We start from the raw sequence: 11,854 nt of genomic DNA, 5'->3' as shown, positions 1-11,854 counted from the left end.
CATAGACTGTGAAAACTTACATGCGTCGATACTGAAGAGTTGACCGTATTTATCCGTCGGTGTATATTTTTTATTATGAATATGTGACATTAGATGTTTTCTATTTGTATGTATATTTCAACCAGCAACAGCATTGAGCACAATGATCAATGTCCAGCAGCAACTATTCCATGTCGCCTGTCAGATGTGTAAAGATGATCCGTGTTTTCTTCACAGCTGGAAACAAAGGAGGCGATCGAGATCAAAATATTTTTTAAATATTTGTTTTTATCTTTTATTCCTCCTACAGTTGAATTATCTTGGCGGGTTCCAAATGAATGTATTAATTATAAAAAAATATTTGTCTACATTTACTTAATTGTATAAAACCGCACAGAAATATTGCTCCCTACTGGCAGACTACACCTGCCTGTGAAACCTGTAACTACATATGTTTTAATTTTACCAGGTAAATTCCACTGAAACGAAACTTGCGACCTGAGTTCGTCTCCCGGCAATGGCTTCAGCCTCCCGGCAATGGCAAACGTCAGTGGCAAGTGGAATCTGTACCGGTCCCAGACCAATACCCTTCATTCACCAACCCACACCTGAGCATGTGTGCTGCGGTGTAGTCAAACAACCCTATCGACTCACACGGCATGTGGAGCCCTTTATCGAGCAGTGACTTGCCAAAGCGCGGAAAATAATGGTGTATATAGGACAATTCAAAAAGGGCAAATACGTCTAATTAAAACTTCTATTTGACCAGGTAAGACCCACTTACCTTTGTAAGAAGCGACCTGGTCACAAACGATATCTCATGGCTTATCATGTGGACAGCACCACGCCCGGCCGCCTTTGTCTCCCTAGTGGCGATGTATACACACTGCACCAGGTACTCATTTGAAGCTGAGTCGACCTAGGGGAGGCCCAGAACCGGTTCAAATAATCGTCACTGGTGTTGGCCGTGAGCGGGAATCGAACCCGGGTCGCCAGAATCTCAGTGAAGTGCGCTAACCGCTACACTACTGCCGACTAACACAAACACACTCCCATCACGAGGTTTACATCTTGCGGAAGATCGCTCAGCTGAACAAATTAGTGCCGCGATTCAATTTGCAAGTAAGTGAGAGTTCGCGTTTTAAGTCCATGTTGAAATATATATATTTCATGGCAGCTGGTTTGTGGGTGCGGGCGTTCGTAAGTTGCGTGTTCTTATGTGGATTAAGAAATTAATTTTGACATCATGCTACGTGCATTTCCTCATCTCTAACGTCCTATTTTTTAAGCTCCCCCAGAAATCCACATCTGACACCGTTGCACTCAGTGTTCCCTCAATGAATAATTTCCCCACATCTCGCATTCGAGGTGGCCGGTCGCCTGGCGATATCATGGGCAGGACCCTCGTGGCAACGAGGCTTGAGATTCAAAGTTGGCGAGAACAAAGATCCCCCGATACTGTATTTCGGTTGTTGATGGCTCCCAGTGGGGCCAACCGATCGCAAGGGTGATATTTTAAACTTGATTTGGAGCTTTCGTGACTGTTATGTTAGCCGACTCTCTGTGTTGTATTGCATTATATTTTTAAGTTTACTAGGTTTGTTTTCTCTTTCATTCGTACCTGATGACGATTGCTTGTGTTGCAATCGAAACGTCATATTCGATTATTTAATTTATTTTCTTTCTACGTGACTTTACCGAAATAACCAAATAGTAAGGTTATATTTTAGTTGGGTTGCCGCGATAGAATATCTCACGGCGCTTTATCCGATTTCATGACGTGATGAACGTCATCACAATCTGAATTTCGCATACCATTGTAAGTTTCTTCCACACGTTTATTTTGTTTTTGTGCTTTGATGTACTGTATTGTAAATAAAGATGTCTGAAGAGCCTTTCAACTACAGTTTATTCAGCATAAGCCAGCCATATAGCTTTCCGTAATAATTGCAATATACAGTATCTTGCTTATGACGAACATGTTGCCAGCAATACTGAAAATAATTCAAAATATAACTGACTGTGGAAATGATCAGGTCATATAATTGCTATGCCATCAATTACTCCGTAAAAAAAGTTAACAAAGCGTCGATTTCATGGATAACAGCTGTGCAGTTTAAACTACCGGATTTGTCATTTCGCGGACATAAATTCCGCCAGCAAATATTACGAACGTCGACAATCGCGACGCGCGGATCCGTGTCTTTAAACAACGCCGCACCCGTGGATCTGACCCCCGCACGACGCGACCGCCGTTCAAGCGTCGCGGTTTCAAAATCCCCGCCCGCGTTCTTCAGCCGCCCTTCCGTTTAAGCGTCGCCCTCGGGCCGCGCTCCGTCTCGCCCCGGCCCCGTCGCGATGTCCTCGGCGGGCGCGCGCGCTGTCCACTCGAGCAGCGAGCCGTCGTAGAGGGCTCCGTCGGGCGCGCCGCACAGGTGAGCTGCCAGCAGCAGCACGCACGCCGTGACCCCCGAGATGCACGTGGCCACGAAGGGACGCTCCAGGGGCACCCCGCGCCGCTCAAACTCTGCCCGCAGCGCGTCCACGCCGAGCATCTGCGGCAGAAGGTGACAAGCGCGTGAGGACCCCCCCCCCTCTCTCTCTCTTCCCACCGGTGTGCCGGAGGCGAGCTTGCAGCGTGTTCCTCACGGTCGGTTTTTTTTTCCACCGGAGATTCGCGGTGCCGTGACCAAACCGTGACGCCCTCGCCTCGCGTAATGACTGAGACGTGCAGTGCAACGTCGTGTTTTTGTTGCACAGCCCTCTGATGTCCACCACCACCAATATGAAATCTGTTAATTGCTAGCTGCACAGTAACCTCATTAATAATCATCATAGCCTTCATTTTCATAATCGTAAATCAAAGATTATAACTCTACTCATTTGGAAAAAAAGATATCAACTAATGAGAGTGGAACTAATTTGATCTATGCCCCTATTATCTGCTCATACTATCAGTTCCCCCAAACCTCTCTGCAATAATCCTATTCTATTCTTGCGTATCGTAATTAATTCATGAACTAATTGTCAATGTCGAAGTCTGCTCGCCGCAAGAGGGTTCAGGAGAGGTTCGTGCAGTTTTGCTGCTCCTTCTCCATTGGAGGAGCGCAGACCTACAGTCGATGTCTCTATGGTCCATAGTGTGGGTGTCATGCCCACATTAGCACTACTGTGGCTTGTCTTTGATTTTCCATTGACAGAGGAGATGTGCGCATCAGCCTGCTCATGTTCTGATGCAGTTGATGGTGACACCACCGATGTGTCTTCAATGAATGTCAAAGACAGGAGGTGCGATGTTTGGGTCTCGAATGAAATGTTTATTCTGTACGTCCACATTGTTCCACTTTGTTCAGCAGCATTCTTCAAGATCTGGGTGAGATTCTACGATGGTGACAGAAGAGAGGGGATCGGGACGTAGAGGAACATTGTTCAAGGTCTTGGTTGATGATGGGTCAGTAGTTGTCGTTGGCAAAAAAACGCACTGGGCTACCACAGAAGGACACATCGAGGGTGGCATGAATGTTCAGGTGGAAAGTTCCTGTGTTGGGTTCGGAGGGATTTGATTGGAGTCTCCAGTGATGGACACCGATCAAGTGAGATCTGCTGTTAGAGCACTGGCAATCGTCTAGCAGTTGGTGCCGTGTGCAGCAAGGGACGTATCATCTGCATATATGAACTTGTGAGGTGGTGTACATGGGTGGTCACGATACATGTTAAATAGTGGCAATGCTGGTACAGACAGAGCTTATACTGGTAGGAACCTCCTGGTTACACCAGCCCACAGGGGATTATTGTGTCCGTCCGTCCGTCGTGCAGGGAGGGGCTGGGTGGGGAGGGAGGGGCTGGGTGGGGAGGGGCTGGGTGGGGAAGGGTTGGTCACCCCGTGGTGCCCTTATAAAACTCAACGTTTAACCTACTCACGCCGGCTTGTGCCCGCCCTCACAGTCGGCCATATTTGCGGAATACACCACGCCGCCGTTGACCCTGGCCATTGACCGAGCAACCCAACGTTCCTACCAGCTCCCTCCGCAGGAAAGTGTTAGGGAGACCATTGCTTCACGTTGTCTTGTGGCTTTGTTCACCAGCGAGGTGCATCCTGCAGTACGGGAATCACGGGTATTATGTTTTTTCCTCACTCATCATTGCGGCACTGTCATCTTCATCCATCGTCATTGTCTTCGTAAATCCGTAACCTTCTTCATTGCCGTTCATTTCCACAATCATCATCGTTATCACCAACATCATCATCGTCGTCGTCATCACAATCATCATCCAATTCCGTTGATGTCTCAGTCATCACCTGTTAGCAATTCAACGTACAGGATTTAATTGGGCATCCACGAGTGCCTATGGACAAGGATAAATGGCTGTAAACGAAATTGATATCAGTCAAAATGTTCCGTGACTTGTTTTTTTACATTACATTGCAAAGCTCGTCCTGTTATCTGTGCTATTCCAGGGGTAAAAGTGAGCTTTTCCAGTGGGCAAAATCACTCCAGGAGGTGTCAGAAATCTGAGTACACGAGTGATTGTTTGGAAATCAACGTCAGTACTTACTGGTTAACTGTGACAAAGTCTCACTCACCAGGCCAGTGTGCGGGTCCATGACGTTGCTGAGAGGCATGCACACCGACCCAGGTATGTGGCTGGAAGAGAAGTCTACAAGACAAGCAGAGTCAAGTTAAATGTGGTGCACTTTGACTGCCAGCGACAAAGGGTTGTTATATTGTTCGACCGGGGGTTTGATTACTGGTCACAGATGTTAGCTCTGGAAAGGGAATCAAATTCCCCCACGACGTTCAGGGCAGACGATTGATAGGGGACTGAAAAATATTAAAATTATTTTGAGACGAGCTTTTTTGCCCGTCAAAGGACGGGTGTATATTGCAGTAAATCTGAAATATTCAACAGAGAAATTATTCAGCTCATGATTATTAATGAGGGGGGGGGGGGTTGCCCCATGTGGAGTGACGTCACGCGGGGGTGGGCCTCATGTGGAGTGACGTCACGCGAGGGTGGGCCTCATGTGGAGTGACGTCACGCGGGCGGTGGGCCTCATGTGGAGTGACGTCACGCGCGGGACACACACATTCTTGGCTTATCATAGTAAAAATGGGCAGGTGGCATGGCTTCTCTCTGTTGTCCATGAAATCAGTAGACGGGCCTTTCATCAGCCAATCGGTATGAGACGTCAGGCTGACTGCGAAAAGAGGACTGATTTTTTCCTCAATGTTTTGACCTCCCCTCCCACACTCGCCCCCACGTGCATGCAGCCATATCACCTCCTTCCCATCGTCAACCGCAATCCGAATAGCCAGCAACCCCCACATCACAACGCCCCCATCATCATCATAATCGTCATAATCCTCATGCATACCCGACACAATTCTCAACAAAGACCCTTGCTAGGGACTCGTGGCTGCGTAGTAACCATGTAGTCCTGTGGTACTCAATATTTTTGGGCTCCTGTACCTCCCTTGTTGAATTTTGATTCAACCGAGTACCTCCTAGCCCTGACCCAACATGGCTCTGGGAATTTTTTTTAATGAATAATGAACATAATTTTTTTTAAACCAATTGCCCATTTTGTGAGGTATCCTAACTAGTGCAGTAGAGCGACGTCCAAGACACGACGTGTAGAGGGCTTCTTATTTATTCTCTCACTTCAGGTACAATCGCTGGGCGACAAATATATATCTACACGGCTACGCATAGCTGACCCATCTACACAGCCCCACCGTCGGCATCTAACTATATAGCTGGCTGACTAATGTAGTGACGACCTTCGAGCACGTTCCCAGAGCTTCCCGACTGATCCCGCCTTTTACCTTTAACCCAGTTACGCCCCTATTCTAGTTGGTTATTATATAACGCACCCATACTGGTGATTACCCCTCCTGGTCAACAGATGGCACCCTGTCATTACATTAGCAAGTAGCTTTGAAACAACAAGAAAAGGTTTTACCCTTTCTGGCAATAAAACAGGAGGTGTTAAGATGTTCAAACACCAAGTAGAAACATTTTGCAAAAATATAATAATAGGGTTTTCCCCTTTTTTTCTTTTTCTGGCAACAAAACGGAAACCTTTTTGCAAGGATTCATGTCTGCATTAACCACAATACTTGCAGTCAAAATGCAAACAAAAAACGATCTCAATATTTGCGACATGCATGTGAATATCCAGTCAAGGTTACATGTGGGCGAATGACACAAGGCAGAGCAAACTATAAGCAACGCGAGCGAGATAGCAATACATAGATTACAAAAATATCGTATTCACATTTTACCAATTAAATTAGGGAGGGGGGGGGGCTGATTAGGGTTTGCATAACTGTTTATCCCAGCCGACTGCGTCCCGCTGCCTGGCTTTGTGTGATGGAATTGCTTCACTTTCACATTCCTGATGACTGTGAAGCCCTTCTCATCACCCACTCCAGAGCTTCAGTCCAGCTGGAGCTGTCCAGTTCTGAACTATGAACAAATATAAATTCCACTTCCTCACCTCAATGTTATCGATCGAACATTGCGTCCGATTCGCGAGAATGTGCTCGTTACAAATTGGGTTTATTATTATCGCAGAGTCCAGGGCGTACGCGGTCGGGCCCAAGCTCTAGCTACTTGCTATCAGTAGGATCGTTGTGGGGCCCACCATCACTGATAAGGGGCCGTCCATAAATGACGTCACGTGCTTTTGGACGATTATTGACCCCCCCCCCTTCGTCACACGGCGTCACAAAAAGTCAGACCCCCCTCAAATCGCTTTATACTATTGTATTTGTAGTGCCTATTTAATGTGGCGCTGCACTCTGATGTTGTAGGAGAAACATTTATTTAAAAAGTCAATTTCATTAAGTAGAACGTGTTGTCTATATTGATTTCAAGTTGCGCATTTTGATGTGACGTCACATTTCTCACCCCCCCCCCCCCCTCGTCACACATCGTCACAAATGTCTGACCCCCCCCCCCCCCTAGGTGCGTGACGTCATTTATGGACGGCCCCTAAGGAGAGTGTTAACTGTGGGGGGGGGGGGGGGCTAACGCTACATTTGGGCACAACGTGGGGCGAGATGTGAACTCCATCGCCTGCTATAGCGGTGGTCGTCGGTTCGATCCCGACCCCTACGCCGGTATATTTGGAGTTTGCGTGTCTCTCTCTCTCCCCTTGGTCGCGTGGAATTTTATCCGGGTCCTCGAGACTGCCATAGAGGCCGACCGAAACTTAATTTCTGGTTTCGGCCGAAACCGAAAGTTTACTTTTTGGCTTCGGCCGAAACAGAAACGATGCCGAAAGAGGCCATTTGCCAACTTTCGGCGCATTTCGGTCAGCCTCTAGACGCGTCACTGACTCGCACGCACAGCAAGCTCCCTCCTCCTGCTGTGTGGAACCCACGTGGAGGAGGAGGTGGGAGGGTTTGAATTGGATCATTGGAGGGGTGGGTGGGTTGGTGTGTGTGTGGCTAGTGGGTGGATGAGTGAGTGAGTGCGCACACTGTTGGCATCAGCACGCTGCTATAATCTGCCCAGTGTGCTGTGCGTGCACGCGTCTGTGTGTTGTGCGTGCGCCTGTCTGTGTGTTGTGCGTGCCTCGAGCTGCCTGTGAGAGCCCAGCCTCTGAGCCGCTCAAACCAAAGTGCTCCTGGTGGACTGCTGCTACTGCTGCGTGTGCTGGCTACGCGTGTGCTGCTTGCTGCTGCTGCTCGCTAGTTTGGTGGTTTTGGGGGAGAAGTTATTTTTTTCTTATTCTTCTCCGTCGTTTGTCTTATCAACCCGACCACCACCACACCCCTCTCACCCCCATCCTTGCTTGAGTGTGCGTGTGTGCGCTGCTTGCGGTCGCCGGAGAGAGTGAGGAGCGTCTGCCATCAACTACCGCCGCTGCTGCTGCCCGGAGTCGCGTGTAGTTTAGAGGCCTAGCGAAACTGAATTTATGATTTCGGCCGAAAACTAAAACCGGACCGAAAGTTAAAAATTTACTTTGGGCCAAAACCGAAACGATGCCGAAAGAGGACATTTGCCAACTTTCGGCGCCGAAGCCGAAACCGAATTTCGGTCGGCGTCTCTCTCGACTGCTATAAATTTCCACGCGATAATTCACTTCGTTGAGCAATCATTTGTGATCCAGGCCGCTTCTGAAAAAGAGCTACGTAGCTCAGTGGGCTTTGCCTGGTAAAATAAAATAAAAAATATTTTAGTTTTACATTCGGTGGTGCAGCGGGCCACACCGCAGCCCCCCCCCCCCCACCTTGGCACAAAACCTGTCCACGGTCAGTAAAAAACTGGCAGCCAAATCGGTTAAATGAAAAAGGAAAATAACTAAATTTGTGGCTGTGTTATTACAATGACAATTAACGTCCCATTACCGATCCACTGCTGGAAGACTCCCCCCACCCCCCACGGTTTTGTCGGTCTGCAGAGTTGTCCGCTTGCCCATTCGTGCGGGTTTTGTGAAGGAGGGGTTGAGGGTCACCGTGACCCGTTCGGATATTAACTCGCCACGGATGACAGATGAACCTCATGGCGAGACACCGGGTCCAGAATAAACGGAAGTCAAAATCGTAATTCATTAATTTATTTTTGGCGACTCCGTCCCACCGCGCACATAAACGCCGCGACCCGCCTGGCGCGGATCGTTCTGTGGTCACGTCGTGTTCAAGCGCAGCAGCAGCGAAGACGAATGCGCACAAGAGCTGAACAAGCGAATGCAGCACTCCATGCTCGAGTATGGGCAGGATCACAAGTTTATCCAAAGCTGCTCAAACAGCCTACAACCCCCCCCCCCCGTATTCTTGCACAGGGAATTCGGGTTGTCAGGTCCATACGGCGTACAGCCGTTTCAATGCGGGGAAACAATAATCATAAATTTGTGTCTATTTCTGTGTTTCTCCCCTTGTGATGGGACTCTGTAGGATGAACATTGAGATTTATCAGGGCACGGGGTGGCCAATAAAGTCTGAAGTGGTCTGTAATAAGGTAGGGCGCTGATAAGGGGTTGACAGCTATTCCTTCATATAACTGTCTCCCCAATCTTGACTTAAAGCTTAAGTCCTTTATTTGTCATCACGGTATGCATAACACAGTGAAACTGCTCTCTTATCTTAATTTTTATTTGTGACCCACCAATGTCTGCAGCCAGGATCAATCGATGACAATCTGCAGATATTTAACAGATGAGTTGCGTTGCACCGTTAATTCCTCCTGCTTGATAATACTTTTCTTGTCCGTATGCATCTGTGCAGATAGTTTTTTTGCGGTTAAGCCATAGTCCCCACATACCGCTCGTATCAGTGCGGGTAAGAGGAGCGGCGACCCACTACTCTGTAGAGTGACATTGGTATAAACGCTTGTTACAATATGAACAGCACATTGAAAACGCGTACTATGTTATGTACTGTTTACAAAGTGTGTTCACAAATCCACACTGAGTAACACGATGATTGACAGAGGGGTGTAATTTATGATTTCGAAAGTGTCTTTAAATAGAGGTACTGCAGGTAAGTAGTTTTCAGTTTTAAAGGCATAGTTTAACAAGACAACACTTGCCACCATCCTTCAAACCCAGTGGTGAAATAGAGCAAAGTTTTTGTTCACATTACAATATAATGTTTATGCGAGAGCCGGGGGCTTATGGGACCTCGGTGTCCCGCCATGAGGTTCATATGTGGCCAGAAAACTAACTCTGAACAGCTGATTTCCACAAAGAGAGAGCCAACTATTGCATCCCTGCACCATGCGTTATTACAATGAGACAAACCTAAAATGTTTTTATCTGTGTTTCTATCTGTTGATATCACCGGCTTGTGGGTGACCAGCATCACGCTCGTTCGCTTTGGTCTTCCCAGTGGTGATATTTACACACAGCACCAGATACTCATTTAAGGCTGAGTCAACCTAGGGGAGGCCCAGGATCGGTTTAGATGATCGTCACCGATGTTGGCCATGAACGGGAATCGAACTCGGGTCACCGGGTTCGTAGCGCAGCGCGCTCACCACTGCGCCACCGCTCCCCGCATATACACTCACCCAGACACACACACACACGTGTAGGTGTCACTTCTCTCAGCTCTCCCTCACCTGGCAGTAGCTGCGGCTCGCTGCTCGTGACACTGCCCTCAGGTCTCGAGTCCACCAGCACGAACTCCTTGCTGCTCACGTTGTCTCGGATCTCCTCGAAGCTCTTCAGCTGCCCCGGCGGCGGCTCGGTGGCGTGGAAGAGCCACGCACCGTCACCATCTCCTCCTGCTCCTCCACCTCCAGGATGTCCCCCATCTCCGAGTCGTCCTCCAGATGCCGCCGGAGCCTTGGGGAGCCCCGTCTCGAGCGGGAAGCCGCCGGCCCTCCACGCCTCGAGGCCGCCGTCCAGCAGCGACACGGCGCCGTGGCCGAACACCTTGAACATCCACCAGACGCGGGCTGCCGTGGGGTCGGGGCTGTTGCCGTCGTAGACGACGACGTGCGAGCGGGCCGACACGCCGAGACCGCGGGCGAAGAGGGTGAAGGCTGCGGCGGTCGGCATGGCGTGGAAGCCAAAGGGGCACTCCCGGTCGCTGCTCTCATCCAGGTCGAAGAAAGCGGCATCTGGGATGCGAGCGTCGGCGAACTCCTGGTGGGCATCTCTGCCCATACCCGGCATGTACCACGACGCATCGAGTACGAGCACCGGGCCAAGTGGCGGTGGTGGTGATGATGGTGGTGATGAAGACGGTGGTGATGGAGAAATGTTCTCGAACAGCCATCGGGCCGACACGAGAGCCGGAGACTTGGATGCTGACATGTCGCTGGCTGGATGTGGACTGCGAGAGCGCAGTGTGGGGTGCGTGGGTGGATGGTGGTGGTGGTGGTTTGGAGTTTATTTTGCTGCTGCTGCTGCGGCTGTTACTTAGTTACTGATCCAGCCGTGGGACCTTTGCCAGTGACAAGCAAAAAAAATGAAATAGTTTTTGGAGACTTGTTTGGAATGCACTCGCCAAAAGCTCCACGTCGGATTTGTGGGTTGTGCAATAAATATGTATTTTATTAGGGAGATATTGGGGATGCATTCTTGGGTATTTCGGTAAAGTCGCGTAGATAGGATCAAAGAAAATAACAAAAAACTACGACGTTTCGATCGCAACAGAAGCAATCGTCATAATTTTCTCTTGATGACGATTGCTTGTGTTGGGATCGAAAAGTCGTAGTTTTTTGTAAAAAAAATGCTATTTTCTTTGAACCTATCTACGTGACTTTGCCGAAAGACCCAAGAATATGAATTCCTTCTAGATTTGAAGTTCCTGCAGTCACGAAAGCTTTAAGTCAAGATTGGGGAGACAGTAATATGAAGGAATATCTGTCAACCCCTTATCAGCGCCCTACCTTATTACAGACCACTTCAGACCTTATTGGCCACCCCGTGCCCTGATAAATCTCAATGTTCATCCCACAGAGTCCCATCACAAGGGGGGAAACACACAAATAGACACAAATTTATGATTATTGTTTTCCCACATTGAAACAGCTGTACGCCGTATGGGTCTGACAACCCGAATTCATGATGGGTTGACAGGGTACGTGAAGGCGAGGTTATTGTCTGCGTATCTGTGTTGTTTCGTCGCGATATTCTCCAGAGCGGCGCTGATGATTATTGCGTTAAAAAGTCGCCTCCACCGAACTGCAACTGCTCGCAACCGGTTGCATCGATTTCCACACGGAAGCGATCCAGTTGCACGGAACCAAGTTGCGCAACAGTGATCACAAGCATCCACTAGATTCGATTACCACCACGTTCTGACTACCGTAATCGGTAATTGATAATGGATTCTAAAGAAACGGTGACCACTTTATACCGTAAGCTTCAAATCTACAATCACTTTATACCGTTTTAGGTTCACTATCTGAACCC

At 48.7% G+C, this 11,854-nt stretch overlaps 1 protein-coding gene across 1 annotated transcript; it reads right to left on the bottom strand.

The window, feature by feature from the left end:
* Positions 1-1,581: 1,581 nt before the first annotated feature.
* MPST (mercaptopyruvate sulfurtransferase) lies at positions 1,582-10,872 on the bottom strand. Its single transcript, XM_061555672.1, has 3 exons — positions 10,051-10,872; positions 4,565-4,638; positions 1,582-2,534 (listed from the first exon to the last, which is right to left on the bottom strand). The coding sequence occupies exons 1-3, from the start codon at positions 10,748-10,750 to the stop codon at positions 2,289-2,291; spliced, it is 1,020 nt and encodes a 339-aa protein (XP_061411656.1). The 5' UTR covers positions 10,751-10,872; the 3' UTR covers positions 1,582-2,288.
* Positions 10,873-11,854: the final 982 nt, after the last annotated feature.

Source organism: Lethenteron reissneri, chromosome 3 (assembly GCF_015708825.2).
Source record: "Lethenteron reissneri isolate LAM-NWPU_2019-01 chromosome 3, ASM1570882v1, whole genome shotgun sequence".
Lineage (NCBI taxonomy): Eukaryota > Metazoa > Chordata > Hyperoartia > Petromyzontiformes > Petromyzontidae > Lethenteron > Lethenteron reissneri.
The sequence above is the reverse complement of the archived record's forward strand: the minus strand, read 5'-3'. Positions and strand labels throughout refer to the sequence as shown.

What these genes read in the sequence shown, in the direction of transcription:
- MPST (XM_061555672.1), bottom strand. Translation starts at nt 10,750, where the DNA reads ATGTCAGCATCCAAGTCTCCGGCTCTCGTGTCGGCCCGATGGCTGTTC. An exon ending in CGAGCCGCAGCTACTGCCAG is followed by an intron (nt 4,639 to 10,050) that starts GTGAGGGAGAGC and finishes CTTGTCTTGTAG; the next exon opens with ACTTCTCTTCCAGCCACATA. An exon ending in TGGACCCGCACACTGGCCTG is followed by an intron (nt 2,535 to 4,564) that starts GTGAGTGAGACT and finishes CTTCTGCCGCAG; the next exon opens with ATGCTCGGCGTGGACGCGCT.